We start from the raw sequence: 26,987 nt of genomic DNA, 5'->3' as shown, positions 1-26,987 counted from the left end.
GAATGCACGAGACACTGCTAACCTGAAGAAAGATCTTCTGGTAGTAGTACTAAGTCTTGCTAACTTCTTTTTCTTTCTATGTCTTTGAATATAATGTGAAAGGATAATGTTCATCTACATCTGGAGCTCTGTAAAATGTTACATAAGATGAAGAAGAAGCATTCGGGATTGAGTGCTGGTGTCAATAACATTTGAGTTCTTGCAGCCTTTGCAAAGGAATTCTCCAAATAGGACCTGTAAGTAGGTCACAGCACTTCGCGAGACCTTAGTACTTCCGGTTGCAAATGTTTCACGCCTTTTTCGAATGGTCTCATGGTTGTCAGTTGACAGTAAGGAACTGGTAATCCTTGCAGGAATAACAAATTTCCGATCTAACCATCCTCAAAGTAGCCAACTATTATGACTGTCAACAGCTGTGACAGCCAAGCTTGGTTGTACACTTGGACATTTCTAGTAAAGTCATATTTGGTGGTCACGCAATTTGGAACCAGAATATACACATGGTACAGGAAATCTGGTACCAAAAGGAAGCTGGGTTCCATCTCACATATCGGAAGTTGGCGCACACAAAGGGTCCCAGGAACCAGCTTAGTACCGGAAGTAGCTCCTTGCAAGACCTACAGGCCCTATTCTTTGCTACCTGCAAGATGGGCTGCATCAGTGGTATTGTCAGTGTCCCTTTCATGCAGTAATTATCAGCAGGAGATGAATCCCTTGAAGGTGAAGTAAACCATCTATGATCCATGCCAATAACTTGTGATCTTCACGAAACCCAATTCTACTGCTGGAAGAAGACTTCTCTGAAGATGAATACTTCTTCATTGTTGCCAATTTCTACATACTCTTGTGTTGAATCCTGTGATGGAGAGAGTGAAAAGAAATAAGTTCCAACTTAACTTCCTTATTCATATGTCTCTCTTCCTTTGGAGAATGGATTGCTATAAACTCACTATCTCCTTTACATTTTTTTCTGAAGATGGTGAAAATGACAGCGACAACATGCCTGTTTTGGGCTAACGTTTCAGCGTGCAGCCGCTTCGAGTCTTTGGTGTCGACGCCGACACGCATTAGTCGTCTGTAGTCGAGTCGCTCTCGCTGCACGTCCGACTGCGAGTCCAACGAATGGACCGGGTTGTTCTCATGACCGTTCAGGCGTTTCAAAGCAATGCAAGACACGAACGGAGGAGCATCCGGTTTGAGCAGACCACAGAGATTCGTGTCCCATGTTCTCAACGCTCTCTCAGTCTACTGTGAATAAGAGTGGTTGTAATGCTGACAATTTAGATAGGATGGCTTAGATTGCAGAACAAAAAAATATTTCCCCAACCATACTGTTGGGCAAAAATGAGGAGAGGTAGAAGTCAATCGGATTGGTCATGTGGTTCCGGTAAGTCTGCACGGGGGAATTGTTTCTGAAGGTGTTTTCCTGTTAATGGTGATTACAACACAGGAACATTTCGAGAGAATGAGAGATGAGCAATGAAGTATGATGCTGGTTTTAAATATGACTTCAGTAAGTATGAAAAGAAATATGACGAATGACACTGGCTTGGACATTATCGGCTACAACAAACCAGTGACTGATACTATAGGAAATAGCTGTTATGACATTCCATCAATCAAGTCACTGACACCCAGATCCAGCCCCTGCAGGAGACGCCATATAGTGTTAAACAGCAGTGTGTGAGTATGTGAACTCAGTGAACCAAACTTTCAGGACATCATTCCAGGGAAAAACATTTAGACAACATTGTTCTTGAAAACTAAGTGACTATTTTCTTTGAGTCATTATAACTTCTCAGATGCATGTGATAAAGATTGTGGAAGGTTTTTGGTACTCCAGTGCTGAGTGATTACTTCGGTATTTTAATGAATTCAGCAATTCTGTAGAATATGTGTGAGCATTCTTATGACATACACCATGCAAAATCTAGTGACAACCTTTTCCCCAATAGTTTTGTCACACATGCTTGTAATAGACATGTGCAGGTGATTATTAGAGTTGATTATTGGTGAATAGCTGAAGAGATGACCACTGAACCAGTAGTAATTCTTTACATCACATTTCTTCAAATACAGAAACTGGTCCCAAGATACAAATTCATTCTGAAAATTGACTTTCATATATTGTAGAACAAATCTGGCTGTGACTTCGTTAGCATTCAAACGCTCTACTAGTTACTGAACATGTACCAAATTCAGTTGCTAAATACAAGCTGCTATTTATTAAAGTTATTACCAAGGTGAAACTGATGACCAGTTGAACTAGTAAAAGGAAAGAGCACACTCACAAGCAAGGGCATCTTCTATGAGTGTGACATTAGCAAAGTGAGCTGTGTTGGGGATGCCTAAACACCTCATGCCATGGGCATGTCTCCACTCCTGAAACATAACAAGAGAGGTTCACAACATATTTACACATGCAGCATGGCACAATGTTCCCCCTGCTTCAAAAGGTAACATCCCACAAGGAAGCTCCTACTAAATTCAGGTTTCCTTTGATTGACACAATAACTAAATATTTCCTGTGTCTCAATAATAGATATTAAGCTTTATTGAAAATAATTTAGCTCACATAATTCTTGAGGCTTTGGAGCGGCTTTCAAACATGCACCAGCGAAAAGAGTCCTTCAAAATGACAGTTTTGACAGAAAGAGTAGCTATGTACAAGATTTTTGAGTATGATAATTCCTTTCCCACAGAGGATCACTGTCTCAAGAGAGAAGAGAGTGTGTGCAACTCACCGCAAAGTGCCTCTGGTATGCCTTGGGTCCTCGGTAGGGAAAGTTGCCGCAGATTTCACAGGTGTAGCTGATGTTCAGACCATGAAGCTTGTACAGCCAGTATGGAATAGGCTGCAAGGACAGAGATAGATCACCCATTGCTCTATACGAGAAGAGGAGGACATGCCTCACAGGGGGTATCCTAATCAACAATTGCTAAGGACCGTATCATTGACCAAAAAAAGACTATTTTCGTCCATAGCAAATGTTGCGTTATACATTATGAGAAAATGATTTAACACAATTAAAACAAGTTAACAATATTCCATCTATAGTTAAATCCTTTAGGGGCATACTGGACATTCCCTCATATACAATACAACATCCTACAACTTCTTCAGTGAAAAGCTCAGTTAACATAAACATTGCCTAAACTTTGTAAGCCTAATCACACAATAGCAAACTGTCATTACTTAACACATATATAGACTTTGTTTCAAAACCAGTAATACACATAATAGGTGGAATCTTGATCATAATTATCTTAACAATGCATCATTATAACCACTAAATAGCTCCTTACATGGAGGGTGCAGTCTGATCACTTCATGTAACACTATATATACAGTAGATCTGATTACCTTAACAAGTGCTAACAAGTGCAACAATCGAGACAGTGGTTGAGAAATGTTCAGCAGGGAGAAAGTCCATAAGTGGACCTTCTCACAGGGAAATATTTATAGGCTTCACTGTCAGGGGACGGTGACTCCCTTCCAGAGACAGGATTCAGGAGGTCGTCCCGAAGTCAAAGAAAGCTGCCTATAGTGTTGTATCAACTGACAAGAGGGTAGCAAGGGAGAACAGCTCAGTTTTCTCACACCTGATTGAGGTATAAGAAGTGGTACATCTCATCCAGAGCTTCAGTTACTGCCCAGATGAATATAAGGCCTTCCACAAAAACCCCAGCAGAGCTATCAAACTACACACTGTAAATAGCCTTACCTTGCCATCCCAACCAAGGGGAAGGTTTTTTGGGTTGTAGGGAATATCTTCCTCATCATCATCCGAATCATCAGAGAACTCCTCTTCATCTGACTCCTCCCTTTCCTCCCCAGTGCGGGCCTGCTTGCTCTGCACATTGTCTCGTGTAGCTGCTCGCTGCTCACTAAGTATCTCGGCAAAGCGGTACACCTGGGCCTCCAGGGCAGCTATCTCTCTCTGCCGCTCAGAGTCCCTACAACACCAGCAACAACTGTGTCAGGTGTATCTCACATGATCATTACTTGTATTTGAAACAACTGGTTCACATTGCTATTTCATTTTGTTTTTAAGGGTATATTTACACTATTTATCTGAGACCTGCCTGTGACCAGCGATTGCACTGGTCACATACTATTTGGCGACCAATCACATCTTTGTGTTTATACCGAACAGGGTATGAATTTGACTATGACCAAAATAAACTGAAATCGATATTACACACAACATAGTAGACAATTTGAGTTTGGTGGATAGATTACTTAAGTTATTTTGGCTTTTTTATCTTAAAAAAACACTTGAGTTAAAAATACAGCTGTTTCAAATTGTCAAACTCAGTTTGAAATTTGAGTAAAAACTTTCAAGAAATCAGGGTAAGGTAGAGACCACAGCAACTACATCTGTGACTGACTTGCGTACGAGTAGTACGATTGTTTTTGCGACTAGTTGTGATTGTTGCGACTCCTTGCAAGTTTATTGTGACTATGAGGACATTTTGGAAGACCGCATTGAGACCTTTATATTCTGCATTGATCAATTATTCTGTACTGTACCTGTTCTTGCCAGCTTTCCCTGGCTTGGATTTGGCAAATAATGAAGGGTCAAGGTCTTCAAGATTCTTGCCCTTGGTATTAAACAACCGTTGTGCTCGCTCCTCCAGTGTACTGCAACACCGATGACATTATCCATCACTACACATCAGAAAGTTACACTGCAAGCTCATGTGTGACCTGGATACAGTCTTTCATAAGTTGCAGAACTCTTATCACTCATACATATCTGAATTTCATAAACACTTTCAAATGTAACAAGAGTCATCAAAAGACACCCCCACCCCCACAAATTTGAAAGAACAAATCATCTGACAGTTACTTGAAGTCCAACTTGATGACGAGAGACTTTCTGTCTAATCTGTCAGTGCATAAGGTACACAACAATATCAAAGTCAAAGGACAGAAAAACAAATCTTAAAAATCCCTAATAGCAAAAGGCAGCAGTTGACAACCTGGGCCTAGATTTTTGAAGCTCTCTTAGCGCTAAGATAGTCGTAAGTGCCATACATTAACATTAACTTACGACTATCTTAGCTCTCAGAGAGCTTCGAAAGTCTAGGCCCTGGTCTTTATGTGCACACAGTTTCATGAAAGAATACCCATTAGTTTCAGAGATATGGTCCATAAAAATACACCACTCTGAACAAGAGTCAAAGTCAAACTTGTTGACATGGAAACAGGAATTCATTTTCTTAAAATTCCTAAATAGTAATAATTGTTATGCAGTACTCTGCAAACAAAATCCAACTCCCTCCCCTTTGTCCAAATTGTTTCCATGGAAATGAAGAAAAATATAAATTCCAAGAATCTGTAAATAGCAAAAGGCACAACTTTAGGTTCTGTCTGATTTATCTACCAATTTTCATTGAAAAACGGTTCTTGAGTTACGCTTTTGGAAACAAAAAGATTACAGATAGATGGACAGGCAGAAAAGGCATTGACTATATCCCGCCCCTACACTATATGCCGGGGGATAAAAATGTTGAAAGGTGTTTACATTATACACAAAAACAGAAGCAGTTCTACATTTTCCCTACAACATTCTCAACAGAAAGTTCTATTATTTGGACCTCATCAATATCAATATCAACTAATGTTGTCTGATGCAGTAACCGAGTCCTATAGCTGTGACTGGCTTAATAACAAATTTAAAACACTACTGCTTCACTGACATCACCTCCAGTAAGGGCAAACTTGCCAAATACAGTATCAACAGAAAGAAATATATATGCCTCTACCTCTTATTTATTTTGTATATTATATATATATATCACACGAATGGTTGTTTCGGAACATGCAACAATACATACAACATATTACTGCACAATATGCCAAAGCAAGGAGGGCCAAGGTTATGGAGGCTGCCCAGAACAACAAGGAACAGGAGTGGATTAAATGGCGAAGGGTGTGCAGATGTTAGTGGGCTACTAACCTACTAGTTACAAACAGAAAACAAGTCCCCATTGTAACCACTATGCACAAAGTAAAACAAGAAAACACAAAAACATATTACTTTTAGAAATCCCCAAACATCAAATTGCACTAATTTAGCATGTGATTGATACATATATGCAAAGATTCATAAAAAGATAAGACACGGTTCCAAATTTATTCTCCAGAACTGGATGTCACATAAATTTGAATCCAGTCCAATTTTTGGCCAAGGAAAGAATTTTTTTGTAGAAATCCCAAAACACCAAAGACACAAGTTCAACATTCATTTCATACATAAGTAAAATTTCATCATATAGCACAAAACAGTTTCCAAGTTCCAGAAATAAAATGTAACAGGCCGTACCCTCCCACATCAGCATAAAGCTAATCACTGACCATTGGTGACCATGATCCAACATTTAACAAGTAACAGGCAACACAACAGATGGTTCATTAAGAGAACACACTCCTCTGTCAGGCAGGTGAACATCAGTCCAAATATTACAACAAGATCCAAACAGCATTCAATTGGTTTCTTACTAACTAGCAGATCCTTCACTACTGGTCCCTTACACAACAGGGCCACTCTACTAACCCGCCACACTTGAGACCCAGGGCCATCAGAGCAGACTTGAGTCGATCCAATCCCAGAGATGCCAATTCCTGCAACAAACAACTCACAGTTGAATCTTAGGGCTGCCATGTTATGGCTCTCCTGAGAGAAGTGAAACTCCTCAAACCTCGGAAACTATAAGTATTAGGATACATAGCACGTAACATGTTTTGAACAATATTTATGTCAGAAAGAAATGGGATTGGTCAGCAGGCAACTTCTGTACTGATGGAGCAACAAAAGAAATCTGGCAAACCGTGGCTGGGCTGGTGTGAATTCAGTCCTCTATCTTGTGTATCACTCTTTCTAAAAGAGACCAAGGATGAAAGGCATACATGCATATTCCCATTCAATCCATGGACACTGCATCTAGCACACACAAGAAAGAAGTGGGGTATTCTGACTGCATGCAAGGGGTCAGTTGAAAGATACCATTTACAGCCCAACTAATAATGGAAAGCTAACAGATAAGTGACTGTGAAGACAGCCACAATATAACATTTATGTAACAGGTGTAATCAAGGTTTTGAGTGAGTGAGTGAAGTTAGTTTTACACTGCTTTAACAATATTCCAGCAAGATCATGGTGGGGGACACCAGAAATTGGCTTTACACCTTGTACTCATGTGTGGAAACAAACACAAGTCTTTGGTGTGATGAGCTTTAACCACTAGGCCTAAATCAAGGTTTTGAATTCAAAATATACACATGGAAAAATGTATCCCAACACCTATAACTTTTAACCCCCATACAGCCATTTAAGGTTTTGGTAAGCATCATCTGGGAGGCCTACAAGGGGTTTCCACCGTGCTGTCAGTGAAATCCTCTCTTCCTGGTCTGAAATCCAGTGAATTACTTATGCTAATTGGTATCTGCTGATTATGCGGGATAATTATAAGGTGCCAGCAAGATGTCAGAAAGTTGGAGCGTTTCACTTTAACATGAAAGGCCCAACTTCCCAGAATGCCGCACTTTTCACAGAGATTGGGATTAGCAGGGCTCCAGATAAGGGCCGTATCGACGTATGTACGGATAAAAAATATGCACGATAAGGATAGGAAATAATTTTGAAAACGTAGCAGATACGCACCGCAGCAATGGTGTACGAATCATTTACAGACGTATTTATATGAAAAGGTATTGTTTTATTGTTTATTGACGTGTTTACACAAGAGTAGCAATGTTGTGGTGCATATACCAAACGAAACACAAGAATACTGATTACTAATTTCCATTCAGTACTCTAAATGTACTCTTAAGTTTTTCGAGTACTCCTATATTGAAAAATAAAGGAGTACGTACTCCTGATGTTGAAAATTATCTGGAGCCCTGGATTAGTGAGTGCCAAATAGTGAAAGGGTTCAACTGTTATGCAATTCTGTAATCTAAGAACATAACAACACAGGGTTTGTACAACCCCACCTTCCAAACATACCTCCCATGACGAAAATGCTGACAGGTCAAGATGTGCTCCTGAATGGGTGAGGGCTCCTGTTGCTTCTTTCTGTCAAACCAAGACATCTTCATTACTTGTATGTCCATCATTATGTATTGTATACACTGTCTGGAAATATTTGTTTGTGTAAACCATATATGAACTTAGTGGTGATCTGATTAGTTGAAATAATCGAAGATTGGTCGTAGTGACTAAACGACCAAGCAATCGATCATGTTTTCTCATAATCGAACACAAACAATTCTGGAACACTTGTTTTCATCAACAATATGTTTCACAAGGTTGGTTTTGTATGTTACATTTCATAAGCACTACAAGCTCGATCCAACATGATTGAATTTATCTTAAAGACACCAAGAAATTTATGTTCCTAACATACTAGTACACTAACATCTTTAAAGATGTGAAATTTTGCCAAAAAACCCCAAAATAACTACATGGTTTTCTTCCTTATTTTTTTGTGCAGTAACAAATTTTATAAATGATGCTAACCAATTATTTTCGATGATTGATCGATGGTTATGAACCAATCATCAATTATGAGATTTTAACCAATTCCCAACACTAATATGAACATCATATCTGTTGTTTTGCATCCAATCAAGGAATTGTTTACATGGTAAAACAGTCCTTTCATGTTGTGTCTAATACAGGTCAAAATCATTTTTACATATTTTTCATGCTATGAATGAAAATTTGGTAAGGAGAATATTTATCGGTATGTCAATGGCTACTTTCTCCAACATTGCCAAGAAATTATGTCAAACTTAAAGATATCATATTTTCTGCATTTATTACACTTGATGAAGTCATCCGAAGAGAGACTCAATTAATAACTGGGCAACAAATATTAAATTAAACATACACTGGGCATGTAAAGACTAATTTACATGTTAGATTGGGCTAACACTAATGTGTATACTAATGTATTACAAAATTGGACCAACCAGCTTAGACAAGGTGTAATTTGTGTACTAATGCATTACCAAAATGGTCCTACCAGCTTAGACAAGGTGTAGTTTGTGTACTAATGTATTACCAAAATGGTCCTACCAGCTTAGACAAGGTGTAGTTTGTGTACTAATGTATTACCAAAATGGTCCTACCAGCTTAGACAAGGTGTAGTTTGTGTACTAATGTATTACAGAAATGGACCAACCAGCTTAGACAAGGTGTAATTTGTGTACTAATGTATTACCAAAATGGTCCTACCAGCTTAGACAAGGTGTAGTTTGTGTACTAATGTATTACCAAAATGGTCCTACCAGCTTAGACAAGGTGTAGTTTGTGTACTAATGTATTACCAAAATGGTCCTACCAGCTTAGACAAGGTGTAGTTTGTGTACTAATGTATTACCAAAATGGTCCTACCAGCTTAGACAAGGTGTAGTTTGTGTACTAATGTATTACCAAAATGGACCAACCAGCTTAGACAAGGTGTAGTTTGTGTACTAATGTATTACCAAAATGGACCAACCAGCTTAGACAAGGTGTAGTTTGTGTACTAATGTATTACCAAAATGGACCAACCAGCTTAGACAAGGTGTAGTTTGTACACTGATTCTTAGAGAAGACTGAGATTGGCTACTAAAGCAAAAGGAAACTGACCGGCCAGCCTGGAAACATCCCATCTGACCAGATCTTCTCAAACTCCTTCTGGACACCATCAACCTCCTGCAAAGATACAGCAGTACATGCACACCTGACGATCTGTATAAACGTGGTAAACAGATAAATTTGATCTCATGCTGAACTGTATGTCTGCAATGTTCTCTCGGTATCAACCCATATCACAGTAGGCTCAGTATTGTTACATCTTGGTAGATGTCATAGTGAACCTTGCTGGCTTTGACAATAAATAACTGACTAAAAACAGCTTGCAAAAGTTTGAAGCAAGCCCCTCTACTGACATTTAAAAGTCCCTGTATTTCCATTCTGCTACATCATATCCAACTTGGAGACGTGCACAGTTAAAGTACCCTGCCTCATGCTACCTGAAAAAGAAGTTATACACATTTCCACTTTAATGACATCATTTCTGGTATAAATATATGTCCTAATATCTATTGCATGACAATTTCTAACTGGGGCATTTTAAAGACCTGTTCATTTTCATGGGCCAGCTGTTACAAACATGTCACACCAACACAAGATCTTGTTTCACATCTATCTTGATCTTCACCTACTCACTCAAACTTCGAACAAACCTGTAGAGGTTTCTGATTCTTTGAAGAAAGTCCTCCTTGGGGTACATATAAGCATTAAAGTGTCCATTTTAAAATCCTATGACAGTTGTAACAATATTTTAATACATATATTTACAAAACAAAAACTCGTTTTTGTATTGTGAGACCACACCTACAGGGCCCCTAAACGCCCCCTACAGCCAAAAGCAGGTAACTCTCGCCGTCTACCTCGTACCTTACTTTTCATGCTGAACGTGATCAGACAGAATGAAGGGAGGCAGGTGGCCGTACCCCAAGGAGGACAAGAATCAGAAACCTCTACAGGTTTGTTCGATTCTCTTTCAGACGAAGTCCTCCTTGGGGTACATATGAGCATAAGAGAGACTCCCACAGAGTCAGGAGTGTCATTCTATCTGACAAAACTAAACCCATTCTCCAATGGAATGTACCACCGATCGGAGATAGCAAAACACACTTACCCAGTCACCTGACCGCCGATGTCAATCAGGTCAGGGGTGTGGTTTAGGGCAGGGAGTAGAAATGCCAAGCTCATACGCTGATTGGCTTAGAAGCGTATCAATAAACCCCACCTCCCAATCAACAATTTGGAAGAATATGGGGGACTCGACAACAATTCCCAGTAACATACACCTAGCCAGTGAAGCGAGGTGGGGTGGAAATAATGAGTGAAGCGAGTACAACGCCGTACAAGCCAATTGGAAGTGCGGGAAAATACCACCACCAAATACCATAACCAATAAAAGGAGGAATGACATAATCCAATACCAGGAAGTGCAGAATGATGTAATCTTGAGAGCCCAAACGGCTAGAGAGTTTCAACTCCGCCCAATGCATGGAGAACAGTCTGGCCAAACCGAGCACGCGCACGTGAATGTTTGTCCAGCTGATAGGTGTGGATGAACGTGCTCGGATGGCTCAAAATAACCGCTGAGCAGGATCTCCTGAATGGGCAGTGCCACGGCATACGCCTTTGATGTGGTCACTGCCCAAACCGAAGGAGTTTACCACAACTCTGGGGAATTAAACCCTTGGGAACATAACCCAAACAATGGCAGAGACAAGCCATCTAAATATGGCTTGCTTGTTCGCCGAAATGCCAGCCGTACCACCGCCATAATAGCAGTACAGTTTGACATATGTTACGTTTGACCACTTTCTAAATGGCATTGTGTAACCATAGCAGAACAGTTGTTTATCCCTATATATATAAGCCTTGAGAGTTGTACGGACATCTAAGACATGTATCATGTCGTAGAGAGGTACTTGACAAAAGAGGCTGAGGAGTATCCTCTGACAGAAGACATGGCGGAGCCGGCTTCTCATCGAGATTGCAAAACCCCAAATACTCTGACTAAATGTGTAGAAAAAAAGGGATCAAGAATCCCTCTGCCAACACACCCGCGCGCACAACAGGCCCATCTGTTCCCACATTTAACGTTTGTCAAATCCCTCCGCGAAAAGAAAGAATTTGTCTGCAACTGGTGCAGGAGTTCTGCTCACCTGGAGGTGATTCCGGACAGTGGCCAAGCCACCGACTGAATCCTGGGATTCGTGTGGGGCTTTCCGCTTGGGATAGCCGTTCCGGTTGAATGGGTAATGGAACAGGAGGCTGAGCCAGCATCCTGATGATTACCATAAACCGGCCTTGCGCTGACCAACGATATACAAGGAGTACCAGTAGTCGAGCTGGTTGGGTGACAAGCTGCGAGGGAACCCTGGGAATCAGGTTTCTTACACACCCGTGGGTGAGAAACCCATGTGAGAAAACTGGTATCACACATATGTGTGAGATCGATTTCTAATCCCGTGATTGGCTACTCCATGGTGATGACCTAGGGTCAGGTTATCTCGGACTACTTTCCTGATTAAAATTCATTGATAAGTTACTCGTGCTTCAATCGAACAAAAACCTGTTACTCGTGCCAAAAATACCCCTTTACCCCTACCTGTTATTTTCACGATTGCAACATAAACAGGTATTTATACAATGAGTCACAAGTAGAATAAATATAACACGAATCTATTTATTTTCTAATTCCTTTTATTAAAACTTTTGATTCCTAGTCATGAATTCAAAATGGCACCAACAATCAGTGATACCTGTGTAAACAATTATGTGAAAATAACCGTTAGAGATAAAGCCCTTGATTCCCTTCGAATATTCAAAATGTACAACACTGGTACTTTTACTGGAGAGATGAGACAAGTGTCATGTGTCGTCTTGCAAAATTACCTGACACGATAACGTCAGTGCCTGTCCATTGTGAGATCGATTTGCCTCGTTGTTTCTTTGATGCATTGATGAAGATGACATTTTTCACTGATACACATGATGAAGACTCACTTCCAGCTCCGAGATACTATGTGATTCAAATGTTATCGTGAAATTCACTCATGACAATCAGAACCAAAACACACTTTCGTTGAAACAATGTACGACATGGCACGCTTTGCAAGGCTTCATGAGTGCAAATGGCGCACACGCCCTTTCTATTCAATCGAACATGTACAAGAACGGTTGATCTACACATAAGTCATTTCTCAAGATATTCCACCGACGCATGATAATGAAAAGTTTATGTCTTGATACCATGCAGTATGTAATCAACTCACATTTCATACTGAAAACTCCGTAAATTCCATTACATTCCAAGTGGCAGTTTCTGGCTCGGGAAAACGAGAAGGATGTGGCAAAGAAGAGTAGTCCCCCATTGATAGTGAACGTAACCTCAGCAATGTCTCATTTAAGCACACTGGGTGCACCTAATTACACACACTCAAAGGTTGGGAGAACATTGAACGTAAACTGGTACACAAGTACAGATCCCCAATGTGCAGAGATATCCAAAACAATCTTTCGATGACGACAACCACCAAGCGATAACGATGACGTCACTCGCTCAAATATTTTACGCTTTCAAGAATTAAAATCATCCACATTTGCATGGTAACATCATCGTTTTAGAGGGTTTAATTAATTTTCTGTGATCTTATCTAGTTATCATTATCACTATTGCCTTGATGATGCGAAGAGGTGGCAGAAACCTTTTTGTGGAGGGTCACATGGGGATGAGTAGTGATTAGGAAGCCAAGTGACGCCACTCATTCATAAACGCTTGTGTTGTGTATTATTAAGCACCTCCACGATGAGAAAACATGAAATTTGAATCTATTCGACCATAAAATGGTGCGATTTTATGGTGTGTAAGAAACAGATTACTGTACTCGTGTCTGTCAGATACCATTTATCTTACAACTCGTTGTTTCAAAACGTATTTAACTCGCTTTCGCTCGTTAAATACGTTTTAAAACAACTCGTGGTAAGATAAATGGTATCTGACAGACACTCGTTTAGTAATCTTTATGTATCGGTGGAAATGCCCACAGAACCCTGTCCGTCCAATCGAGCTTTGGATCCGGAATCCAGGAGCAAACACCGGTATTTGGTTTGTCACCCCAGAGGGAAACAGATCCACCCGTAACAACCCGTACAACCCGGAGGCAAGCCTGAATATTCCCCAATCGAGTATTCACTCATGGCTAGTATACGCCGTGGAAGTGCATCTGCACAAACTTTGTCTACCTCCGGGAGATAAACAGTGAGTGAGTTTGATTTTATGCCACTTTAATGTACCAGTAACATCACGGTGGGGGACACCAGAAATGGGTTTCACACATGGTATCCATGTGGGGAATCGAACCTGGGTCTTCAGCGTGACGATTGGACGCTTTAACCACTGCCCCTAGAAGAGCATACGGCGAACTTGTCTGATCAGAGCAGAAACTACCACGCCTCCTGCAGGAGAGACGGAGACACCGTACCACCCTGCCTCAGATTATCGCACACTGATGTGCAGTCTTGACTCGCTCTCTGACCGAAAACAGTGAGGTCGCCCAGAACCCCGCCCCAGCTTGTGAGCGAGGCATCCGTTTGACTCGATATCGATGGCGTCGGTGTCTCCAGGAAAACCCACTGGGTAGATTCCCGGCGTCTGTCCACTTCAAGTGAGGAACCAGCCACTCTGACTGTGGAAAACGCTCCGAGTCAGGCTACACCTGTGCTAACGCCTGCTGTAAAGGTCGCATCCTCAGACGCGCACGCCAGACTATGACCACTGTCGCCATGTTGTCTAGCAACTGGAGCCATATCCGTGTCGAGGCCATGGGGAACTCGAGAGATTGCAAAGCAACCCTCTGTAAGGCAGTTTGGAGACAGACACCACACTACACCATGTCTCGAATCTCTCTCTCCCCAGAAAACCAGAGCTTGTGTAGGCACTAGTTCGGCTTTCTTGAGATTGATAATCCAATCCCGCTAGTGAAAATACTCATCACGGAAAGGATTGCTTGGCATATGCTCTCAGTAGCCAGTCGTCTAGATATAGTGACAACACTTGCCCTGTGCCCTGACGACCTGCGTTGTAATAACATGAATTTGGTGAACACCCTTGGCAATGCCAAAGGAAAAAACCTGAGCTATTTCCTGAACTCGGGGAGCATCGGGATATCCAGGTACACGTCCTTGAGGTCGATTGACATGAGCGAATCCCCGCCTCTACAGATGAGATCACTGATCTTAAGTGTCTCCATCTTGAAAGACGGAACCTCTATCATGCTGTTCAGCCCTTAAGGTTAGTATAGGTCTGAATCCCCATTGGTTGCCTCGTCAAGCAACGATTGGACCTCGGCACTGAGCGTAACCGAACCCATGGCTGTGACTTTCTCCCACTCCCTTAGGAATATGGAAAGTCGACCGCCTACAGGGAAAGTTGGACTGCTTGTGCTGGGTCACCTGAGGGACTGCTCGAGAATTGGAGGGTTGCTCCAACAAGGCCGTTGAGTCCTTGAAGGTGCCGACTGCCTCCGCGGCCTCACGCATACAACTGTCAGTGGCCTAGAAACAGGGTAGAACCCATCCGGTAGTACAATGACATGAGTGCCTGTTGCGTAACCAGTGAAAACTGAGCAACAGGCAGCCCGAGTCAGCGCACTATCTGGCTAACACATGACCTGATAGCATCATCTGCCAGATGTGAGTGGACATCCGTCAGTTGCCACACTGGTGTGGCACATGACGTGTCATCCGGTGGGGGCAGTGACATGAGCGCCTGTTGTGTAACCAGCAAAAACTGAGCAACAGGCATGCAGCCTCAGTCGGCACTCATCCTTGCCTAGCCGAAACTAGGAAGTGCCCTGACGAATCCCCTGAAGGCGACAGCATAGATGCAGTCATTTACCACGGGAGTAAGTACAACCCCTCCCCTCATCAGGTACCGTCGATTGAGCTCTGGGAGGTCAAATCGTGTCCGAATACTTAATAGGAGAGAGATACCCATCTCACCCAAGCTAAAGTAAGATGCGGAGCTGGGTTTCAGCCACCCTACCCGGGACCAACGCTTCACCAGCAAGACAGGGACTCCGTGGGGTCTGGGCCGACAGAAGGGATGATCCTGCCCGCTGGCATGCGGTACCTGCTTTAGGGACAAACCGAGCGGAAAGCAAACCTCCCAGCTTGACCAACCCATGCCAAGGCGCCGAGGCCCGAGGGAACCAGCCTGTGGAGGCAGGTTTCCCAGGTAGCCTCGGCTGACCGAAGGACGTCGAGGCAGCCAGCACACTCGGAGGTCCCATGGATAGAACGCCGGACAACTACGGACCTGGACCCACGTTGTCGGCGCTGGGAAGTAGTCCAGAAATGGAGCCATAGCTTGGACTGGGAAGAACACGCACGGAGCGGCTGTCCCCCGAGACGAGGCTAGGGTTAAGCACGCTCTCAGAGGACCACCCCCTACCAGAGCCAAAGCTCGGGTTGGGAGTACCTCCGGCAAATACCCAAAAGAGATGATATGTCAGCAACTGATAAATTGAGACGGGGTTTGAGTTGCAAAAAAGAAAAGGGGTTTACTCAACCACCTTTGCCCACTAACTCCCTGCCTCTTAGAAAGAAAAACTCCTCTTTTGTTAGGAAGATTTCTTAGATGGAGAATCCTGCTTGAGATATCCCCACTACTATATACCGGTAATATGAAATAATTATATATAAACTCCCTACCATAGAGTGAGCCTAGCGCTAACAATAATAAAGGAAGGGAGAAGAAAGCGTGTGGTCCGCCATCTTTCTTGTCACATGGCAGGAAAACAGACGACCCACCAGCAAAGTTACAACAGTTCATGAATGAAAATACCTACATATGAATTCCATCTAAATAAAGGAACCATACATACAGTATTCGAATCTTATCACTCATCTTCTTAGGGACAAGGAAAGATTCCTGAGAATGAACACAGGCACGTCCTTCCTGAGAAACGACAGCATGAAAAGTGGGGTACGAGGTAGATGGCGAGAGTTACCTGCTCTTGGCTGTACGGGGCGCTGAGGGGCCTGTAGGAGTGGTCTCACAAGACAAAATTAGTAAAATCTAAATATTTTTTATATTTGTATACTTATCCTGCACTACTTACTTCCTGCACTTATTGCTTACGGATCGAAAAGCGTGGCTTGCCAGACGATGTCAAAAAGACGTAGAACTGCAATCACTTCCTGGTCTCGGCTGCTTACTCGTCTGCGCATGCGTCACCGGAAGGTGGCGTCCAGCCACCTCGAGATTATTGCCAGAAATCCCACAGATGGCAAAAGTAAGCGGGGAGGTAGCTGATAGCACAGGGTGGGCCCTTAGCATAAGTAGGTGCAGGATAAGTATACAAATATAAAAATATTTAGATTTTACTAAATTTTAAACTAATCCTGCACTACTTACTTCCTGCACTTTATCCGGCAGGCTGGAAGGTGGGCGCAGTCATCTGAGGGATCGCCGGCCACTACGTAATAGCAGCCAGCTCAATCCGTAACCCTGTGCTCGGGAAGTGTTGATAGCGGCCTATAACAGAGGCGAATTAGCGAAGTGGCGATCAGGTAGCGGTAGTTCGCAAATAAGACTCGTCTTAAATGAAAAGAAACCACTAATTTTAAAGCTGAAAGCTTAAGGAATGCAGTAAAAGCATGGACTTGAAAAACAAGGATAACTCCTTAACTGACATACCTAGTTGTTTCTGAAGAAAAACAACTCATTCCCCACATGGTGGTCTGTGGGAAGGAAAACACAAGGCAGGAGGGTCACTTTCTTCGAGGAATGGTGAGTTGCTGAAGCAACCACCAATGGTCAGCTTCTGTGGTTTTATCGTTAGCGTCCCTTGACAGTCATATCAAAAATAATGACTGGCAAACACTGTGTCCGACCGCCAAAACAACCTTGCATAATGGATGACACAGTGCAATAACTGTGAAGTGCCATAGTCGAAGCAAAGTGCTTTCGAATCTACGTGGGGATGAGAGGATGTGGGAAGGGTCCAGCCCAGCGCTTTATATGCCTGAAGAATGGTTGTTCTTAACCATAAGGCAATTGTGTTTTTGCTGACATCTGACTGTGACGCCTGGGACCGGGGAAAGAAATAACCGTTTCCTTGTACCACAGAGCGCTGCTGAAATGCGATCAATGTAAGTTTTGAGCGCCAGAATCGGACATAACAGTAATTCGCATCGCCTTCAGAGTCAACAATAGATGATAATGGCGGGATGGAAAACTTGCGATCAGGTTGACCTGGTAGTTGGTTTTAGCGATGAAATCCCAACACAGACCTAAGTGCACAGAACCATGACGGCGGCGCGTCAAACTTGATCCTAGTCACGCGTCAAGGGCGTGAACCTCACTCACTCTAGCCGCGGTCGCTAATGACAACAGAAAAGCCGTCTTCCTGGATAAATCAGCGAGGGAAGCGTTATCAAAGAAGGTTCATAAGGTGCACCACGGAGATGGTCTAAAACAGTGTTGATTCCATGCCGGATCTGAAACTTCAACTTCTGGTCTTCAAGTCGGAATGAGCGAAGCATGGCCTGTAATTTTGGGATTTTGGAAATCCTTCTGTCAGTGGGAATCGCTAAAACAGAGCTAATTGCCGCCAAATGCGTTGGCAATGGTGCCTCCCTTCAGGCGCCTGGGCGTTCGGAGATAAAGTAAGAAGTCTGCTATGAACTGAGGGAGACACTTTCAGCTGATCCTGCTTCCTGGTAACACAAAAGCGTTCAAGCGACTGCCACTTGTCGTCAGCCTACAAATGTCTAGTAGAAGTTCTGTGTTCTGTCGCCAATGGCTTTGGCTGCTCTAGCTCGAAAAACACTTAGCACTCAGTGCTTTCTGCAAATGGTCCATCGTGCAGATTGAATCGGTCTGGAGCAGGATCACGGAAGAGCGGCTGTGAGGTGCAGAGAACGTTCCTCCGCGTGGGTAGAGGGAAGGGATCTCCTACCACTAGATTTTTTAGAGCGGAAACCAGTTCCTGGCCCAGCCACCAAGCGCGTGACCAAAATCAGTCGTGGCAAGTTGTCTCCTTGACTTTTCGCGAACTTTGGGTAATAGAACTGGTGAAAGCGCATGCTGCGTGAAGTCCCTCCCACGATAGGCTGAGAGCATCCACCGCCCAAGCCGCTGGATCCGGGACTGGGGATACATACACTGGCAGTTGATGGTTTTGGCTGCTGGCAAACAGATCTATGTTTGGAGAACCTAGTGAGTGAAGGCCTCCTTGTGTAGCATCCACTCCGTGGGAGCAACTCTGTCGGGTCTCGAGAGCGCGTCTGCTAGTATATTGCGGCACCCGGAATATGCCGAACTCTAAAAAGAATGTGGAGATCGTCGACCAGTTGAATGGTTGAAGAAAGCGCTGCAGAGGATGAAGTTGAAGACGCCCTCTGCTGGTAAGATCCTGCGCCGACGTCAACAATCCCAGGAGTGCCTGCCACTCGCGGAGAGACAGAGGTTGGGAGAGCGCACGTGGAATCAGAGACTGAATCTTGTCCCACCTGTCCAGAGGAATCTGAACTGGGTTCTTGTTTGTCTGGAAATGGCCTCCGATGAATGTCAGAGTGTGAGACGGGACAAGCTCCGATTTGTCCAAGTTGACCAGCCACCCTAGTTGGCGCAACAGATGAAGGGTGAAATCCCGTTGTTGTATAAGAAGTAGACGGTCTAACAGGTGCATAAGGCAATCGTCCAGGTATGGAGTGGAAATTGATGCCCCCTCAAAATGAAGATACGGGAAATAGGAGTTGTGTCACGTGTGAACAACCACGGGTCACGTTGAAATTCCAAATGGGAGGACAGCCCATTGGAAATGTTGATTGTTGAAAATAAAGCGCAGGTACTTCCTGTCGCTGGGCGATTGAAACATGGAGGTATGCATCCTGTAGGTCCAGGCTGATGAGGGAAGTCGCTGGCGCTTATACCATAGATTTAGCAAGGTATTCGAGGGACTTCATTGAGTCGCGGAGGGGCCGTTCCAGGAAAGTCTCGTTGAAATAGCACAGATTGTGAATCATCCTCATTTTGAAGACCCTTTCTTATTTTCACTAAGAATATTGGAGAATAAAACCCTGGTGTTATGATGGGATCACGGGGAGTAATTCGATGGCTCTTTTCTCCAACAAAATGGCTATGTTCTCCGCTAGAAGGTCGTTGTTGAACCTGAGAGTGATTGTGCGAGGCCGAAAGGAACAGTGTCAGAGGTGGATGTGGAGGGGAGGAGCCAAAACCCCTGCCTCAATATATCGGTGGCGTATGAATCCTCTAGGATGGACCAATTTTCCCAAAAGATCCCTATTCTCCCACCTACCGGTGTAGGATAAACTGGGGACGACTGGAGGTGGAGGTGTCCAGTCGTCGCGTGTCCCTCACTTCACTTGCCCCTTAGCCCGTCGCTTCTGAAGAGCAGCGGCAGCTGATATCCCAACCCTGTCTGATCTAGGCTTGGCACCACGTCCCCTGCCACGACTGACTGACTGAGTTTGGTTTTACGCCGCTTTTAGCAATATTCCAGCAACATCACGGCGGGGGACACCAGAAATGGGCTTCACACATTGTGCCCATGTGGGGATTCGAACACGGGTCTTCGGCGTGACGAGCCAACGCTTTAACCATTAGGCTACCCCACGGCTCCCCCCTGCCACGAGACGGCGCTGAGTTTCTGGCACGCCGAACAGACGGTCGCCGAGGCTGGCAGGTGTTGGATGACGTGGAGGAAGGACGTTGTCCCTTTTGAAACGCTTTCAAGGCAGTCTCCCCTTTGGCAAAATCACACACCTGCTGATAAACGTCATGAATGGCATCGTTAAACAGTGACGACGATGACCAGGGTTGGTGGAATAATTTCCGCTGAAATTCCGAATCCCATGAAGAAAGGAGGGAAGCCTTGCCGATGAATGCATACTTACGTTGGCAAAGCGCCGACCCTAAGGTGCTCCACGCAGTCAGTGATCACTTTGCCCTGCCATAGCATCATAGTTGTGAGATGATCCAGTCGATCGGTTTATTTCCTTAAGATCCTGAGTGATGGCATCAGTCGCTGGCGCCAATGCCGATATAGAGGCGAGCATACAGCTTAAGCTCTAAGTCCAAAAGCAAGCGACCCTTGTATCCTGAACTTTATAGGAGGAGACAGAGGAAGAGCCTGTCACCGCGTTTCATTTCCTCTCATCCACCTTAGTCACTGTCTGGGCAAAGTCCAAGCCATGAATAGGATAGTCATCACACCCCGTACTCTAGAAACTTTAATAGTTGGGTTGAGAGACAACCCCGCGCGAAATCTTCATCAAGGGTAGAGAGAATCTCTCTGACCGCCTCATGTGTTGGCAACATTAAGGAAGGCCGAGTCCCAAATAGTAAGGGACTTTGCAACATCAGGTCCCTCGTGAAGGGACTGAGGCTATTAAACGATCAACAATCCAGTCAAAACACGTGATCAAAGCCATGGTGATTAGAGCCCGTGTCTTCCTCATAGTCTGCTAGCTGAAGTCTCTCTCAGAGGCGGTGAATGAAGCGACAAAGGGAATGGCTACGTGCGGCAGATGGCGCTTTAGCAGAAGACGCTACCTCCGAGGTCTCGACCTATGTTAAAAGCCTGCGAAGGCGTGGAAACAACGGGAGGCGTTGGCGTGAGGCACAGAAGCGAACACAGTCGACAGGATAGGCACCGATGCTGGAGGAGGCAGAGAGTGCCGTAAAAGTCGGTGGCAAAGGTGGCAAAGGAAGCTGGAGGAGCCGAAAGGTGAAGAGGCACCGATGTTGCTGGTGGCATAAAGCGGCATAGGCTGATGTACCGGCTTGACCTGATTGTAAAGTCAAGAGAGTGCTGAAGCGTGGATACATCAAACTGCTGGTGGCAGTATGGCGTCTGCATCATAGAGCGCCTGAGGCATTGGAAACCCGTGCAGGTGGTTGATACACGCATAAAGCCTGCCCGGGAACACTGGCTGGAAGTCTGTCTGACGGCGCAAACTGCTGGCCCATCGGGTCGTTGTGGAGACAACATCGGCAACAGCGTAGGAGGTGAGGGCGCCAAGCCGAAGCGCAGGCCGACGGTCCAAGCGACGATGAAGCTCAAAGCACCGGTAAGCGCTGTAACACCCGTTGACATAAGCGGCGAGGATTATCATCTGAATGCTGGTGACAGGCGCACTTTCGTTGACACAGTGGGCGGCAACAACACTTGATGTAGGCGTAGTGGTGCGTCAAGACCCGGCCGTCAGTAGACATACTCTTTAGTCTCTGTTGTCCCAGGCGCTTCTTAGAAACCTGGAGATAAACGGAGAAACTCTTTGGTGAAAGCAAAGCGCAGCTGGCACATTTATGGCCAGGGGTACATTGAGTAGTACAATTCAAACATCGGGATGAGGGTCTTTACGAGACTTCCCGACCGACAATGTATACAACTGGCTGTACATAGATCTGCAATGAAGCAGAAAACCCAGTAAACGCACATAAAAAACCCATTACATACAAAGTAATGAATATAACAGCATAGTTGAGAACAAAAGTCTCAAAACAACTGAAAGTTTAAGAGACCATAATACAGGCACAATAAATATACCACTATTATATGGTATAGTATATAAGCCTGAACCAAATGAAACACAACGACTTATCAAATACGGCGAAGTGTTGTAATGGCGAAGTGAAAGTGTAATGACGGGACCGTGTATAAACGAACGACATCACTACACAAAACTACTGAATAACAAAAAGAGAAAGTGAAAGATAATACCTACACTTCTCGTAGAGGTACAAAAACAAAATACACACAAAGTCAGTCTTTATTAAAGATCACATATACCCTAGGGGGTACAAATACATAAATCACTAACTGGCATCGTTATAAATGAAACCCCGTAATTAAAACTACTCATTTCGACCTTTAATTGACTTAAATCGACCTTTTTGACAACAGTGCACAATTCTCACCCGCGAACGAAATTTCAACCAATCAGAGCGGCGCGTCTCTGTGACGTCATATGAGGAATAGCTTTGGGGGCCGATGCAGAATTCATCTACATTTTAGGGGGTAAATTATCTTGTTTACAGGCTTGTATAAAACCTGAAATCGTGACAATTGTTGTGGAAAATGAAAGCTATATGTTCTCACAATCTACTGTCATTTAATTTTTGTCTCCTGCTTTGCCTAGTTTCTGAGTTACAACTTGTTTTTCATAGACGATTCTGTCAAAATCGATTGGTGTCATTAGGCCCCTATTTGTATAATGACTGATCCAAATTGATCCCAGTTCTGTGTTTTTACCTCGATATTTAATCATGTCATGTAAAAATCTGTTTGTATTCTCAAAACAGTGTCGGCCCATAAGTTTTCACATGCAATACAGCAATTAATACTCCCTTGTTGTAACCCGGCTGTTAGGTGGTATAAACCTACACATGTTATTTGTCATCATTCACTTGATGGTCAGTTAATGAATTTATAACAGGTATAATTAGTGGTAACACACTTAGATTACCGACAAAGGTTCCCATTTGGCATTTCTTGTGTCTGGAGTAAATATTCAACATTATAAACATCGATCAAAGGATTAACCGATAACACGCTGATTGATTAATTACTTTTATCTTACACAGTTGGAATTGTCAAAGGTAGTGTTTATGTATGTAGATTTACTAATCTATACTGAATACACACTGTAAGTCGTGATCGGTGTCTCGCGTAAAAACAACGTTCTTCTTTCAAAGGATTAACCCGGCAATACATTGATTGATTGCCCATTATTGGCTAACTAAATTACTGTTTTTTAAAGAAAGAAGTAAGGACATTATGCAATTAGTTGCCAGGTGTGCTATCTTGGGTGACCAATGAGACTATACACCAATACCCGAAAAGATTTAATCACTTTTTAGGTATATTAAACTGTTAAAAGACACATCATTTGGAATAGTTTTGTGGATATTGATGGATACATTCCTCGAACAAGGTAATGGCCTGATATTGTTCCTATAACTTTAATCTGTTTTAATTTTAATATTTGCATTTTGTTTTTATTCATTTGTTACATGAGCATTCAGCAGAATCATTGTTTTCATGTGAAGTGTAATGAGACAGACAACATACACTAGGGTGTTATTATGCGAATTATGATTCACATTGGCAAACTATAAAATGTCTAGATATTACAGTTCTTGTTATAAATTCACTATAAGTATCAGCAGATCGTCTGCTTTTTATTTAGTTTCAAAATGCATACAAGTATGATAATAAACTAATTAGGATTATAAGACCAAATATAAAAGACGCATTACTTGACTAGTATCTACATACTGGTGAGTGGACATTAACCATGTGAATGTAGGAAGAAATTTATCGGCGCCAGTATTGTGACTTCGACTGCTCCACCTGCCTTCATGGAAGAAATCGTTATGTTATAAGTTGTGTCATGCAAAATCCGCTTTGTTTATGATTCCAATACATATTTAACTACATGGTAGAAAGTAGTTTTGATTTTCTAACTTGATGGAAGCGAACTATAATCTCATTCAATTCTAACAGACTTTACAATTTCCATGGCCGCTTCCAGTCGGGAACATCCGCCAGTCTGAGGATAAATGCTATTTAGGTTTGTTTTCACCGAAAGTTACAAAATCAAAACTACTTTCTAAAATATGTATTTTATTGATAGCCAATAGGATTTTGCATGACATAGCGTATAACATAACAATTTCTCTCTGGCAGCGGGTGGGTGTCAATATAATACTACTTACAATATTATTGTTACTTCGACCACAACCTCACTTCGAGGAAGAAATCGTTATGTTACAAGTTGTGTCATGGAAAATCTTTATGGTCATCAATCATATACGTATTTTTACTACAACTAGTAAGTAGTTTTGATTCTTTAACTTCCGTGAAGCGATCTGAACACAAGTAAGATATCGCTTTCAGGCTTCCGCAACGCCGCCAAGACTCACAAACATAACCCATTTAGCACCTAACTGCGGGTCCTGTGGAAATCTGTGCATGGTGACACCATCGCCCGACCCTAGGAGCAATTGGCGACAAAGCAACGATTCGGCATGTCGCCGCTGATGTCGAGAAATCAGCAAAATGATGAGCGCTACACACTTTCTATACAACTAACTGAAAATCGTTCCTCATATGACGTCACTGCAGTGCTCTGGCGACAGAGTTACGTAACCTGTCTGTGGTTTCGTTGGCGGCGAGAGGGAAGCAGGCGACTTTTGGCCACTTTTAATCGCTCGGTATTAATTAACCACAAGTTTTTAAAGAATAAATTTGGTGTTCCGCATAAGACTAACCACAAATCTTTCATATGTAATGGTTAAAAGAGTAACAAAAAACAAAGTTTATTGGTTCTTTAATGCTTCACAAAAATATAATCCCGTAGGATACAAGTTGAGCTGGCAAACAACACGTCTAACGAGGCGTGCGAAAAACAATAATCTGAGGTGGCTGACGTCACCTTCCGGTGACGCATGCGCCGACGAAGAAGCAGCCGAGACCAGGAAGTGATTGCAGTTCTACGTCTTTTTGACATCGTCTGGCAAGCCACGCTTTTTGAGCCGTAAGCAATAAGTGCAGGAAGTAAGTAAGTGCAGGATAAGTTAAAAATACGAGTTTTTTGTTTTGTAAATATTTTTTATTAAAATATTGTTACAACTGTCAGAGGATTTTAAATGGACATTTTAATGCTTATATGCACTCAAAGGGGAAGTTCTTCTGAAAAAGAATGAATCAATCAAATGCCCTAACTTAAAGATATGTACGTAATTTCTTCAGACAACAGATACCACTTCTGAAGCAGTCATGAAAATAATATATATCATTTTACCCTTTGACCTTGAGGGTGATATTTTTACCTTCAATTTTGCTGATAACAAGACTTTCATACATACTAGGCAGCATATATTAATGTCCCAATAAAACTATAGCTACTCATTGATACTTCAGGTGCCAGGCCTCCTGATAAATACTGTATGTTTACTGTATGTTAGTATAATGCTGCACTCAGCAATATTCCAGCTACATGGCAGGGGCCTGGATATAATCAAGTCTGTACCAGGACAAGAAGGAATCTTTAATGTGAACAATTCTTACATGTTTTATCATATGACTCACACAAAAGTGAATTGTCCCTGCAAGTCATTACTAAACACAATAATCACTGTAGGATAGGGCTACCAATGCAACAGAAGAGCCAACTCACCTCACTGAGGTCCAGGAGTGGCCTCACTCTTGTGGTGTAGTCAGCCATGTAGTCCAACAAAAACACCAGGTACCTGCAAAAGCAGTCTGTCATTAGCATCCATAGTGACAGTCAATAGGTGTTGGCTCATGAAGTCAACTTTTTGGACTTTTTATAAGGCTCAGGACGTCAACAAGCTGTACGCTTTGAAGTTTGGGTGTTAGTTTAGCACATGACTAATCTCCTCTGACATCTTGTTACAAGGTTGGTGGTTGATGGAAGTGAAAACATAACACACGGACGATGGACCAATTGCTAACTCAAAAATAACTCAAATAATTAAAATATTCGTGAACACTATTTATGAAGTGAACACATCACAATCAAATAAATCAATGATGAACACATCTAACTACATGGGGATATATAATGAGAAGAAACATGATAGTATACATTCCATTTCGAGATAGCTAATGCTCAACTTGAACATAAGTTTATTCCTACATCTAGTGGTGGTTATTATTTATGTGTCGCTGGGATTCAAATACAGAATCAACAAAAGGAAACAAGAATGGAGAGAGGACTGCAATGCAACAGCGTTAACCGTGAATGATATTGCCACCATGGTGAAAGATGACCACACTCATCCAAACGTCCAAATCGACATTAAGGTAAACATTTTCTCAATGTTATATAGCATAGGTTGCAATCATGCAATAATACAAGGATCGATTAATTTTTTACTTGACCTACTACTTTACATCAACATATATATAAGATCAAAAGTTTTTAGGTGTAGGAATCCTTGGAGAAGCTGAAGGTAAAGGCATCATCGGCTCACCCCGATGCCATCCCTCAAAGACAACCAATGAAGAAGATGAAATACCCAGACCTGGAACCTTCAAGAAATGAGACACCAGATTCAAAATGGACAATTAACAGTCAAGCAGTTTGCTGACTCAGCACCTCAACTTTTGCATCTGTCATAAATTATAAATGTATTTGCTTAAATGAGTAATATAAGAGTATGTATTTTGTAAAATTTTGTAGTACTGTGTAACGTAACTATTGTTAATTCCTGTAAAATGTATAATGTATATACTAAGTGAACTGAGACTGAAATAAAACATTATCTTTAGAAATTAGACATATATTTGACTCATTTTCTCATTAGGTGTGCTTTCATGCGCATAATCCGGATTATCCTCTTCT

The 26,987-nt window shown here is 42.7% G+C and overlaps 1 protein-coding gene across 1 annotated transcript in view; it reads right to left on the bottom strand.

Annotated features, from left to right (window-relative positions):
• The window catches only part of LOC124264981 (splicing factor 3A subunit 3-like), a 49,973-nt gene that overhangs the window by 8,307 nt on the left and 14,679 nt on the right, over nucleotides 1–26,987 (bottom strand). The window contains exons 8-15 of the mRNA XM_046699763.1: nucleotides 25,797–25,869; nucleotides 9,645–9,710; nucleotides 8,016–8,084; nucleotides 6,564–6,631; nucleotides 4,535–4,645; nucleotides 3,726–3,957; nucleotides 2,745–2,855; nucleotides 2,292–2,382 (exon numbers count right to left, since the gene is read on the bottom strand). Coding sequence (XP_046555719.1) covers nucleotides 2,292–2,382; nucleotides 2,745–2,855; nucleotides 3,726–3,957; nucleotides 4,535–4,645; nucleotides 6,564–6,631; nucleotides 8,016–8,084; nucleotides 9,645–9,710; nucleotides 25,797–25,869 — 821 coding nt within the window. The remainder of the gene's footprint in view (nucleotides 1–2,291; nucleotides 2,383–2,744; nucleotides 2,856–3,725; nucleotides 3,958–4,534; nucleotides 4,646–6,563; nucleotides 6,632–8,015; nucleotides 8,085–9,644; nucleotides 9,711–25,796; nucleotides 25,870–26,987) is intronic.

Source organism: Haliotis rubra, unplaced genomic scaffold (assembly GCF_003918875.1).
Source record: "Haliotis rubra isolate DU_JTF1 unplaced genomic scaffold, ASM391887v1 Scf953, whole genome shotgun sequence".
NCBI classification, from domain to species: Eukaryota; Metazoa; Mollusca; class Gastropoda; order Lepetellida; family Haliotidae; genus Haliotis; species Haliotis rubra.
The sequence above is the reverse complement of the archived record's forward strand: the minus strand, read 5'-3'. Positions and strand labels throughout refer to the sequence as shown.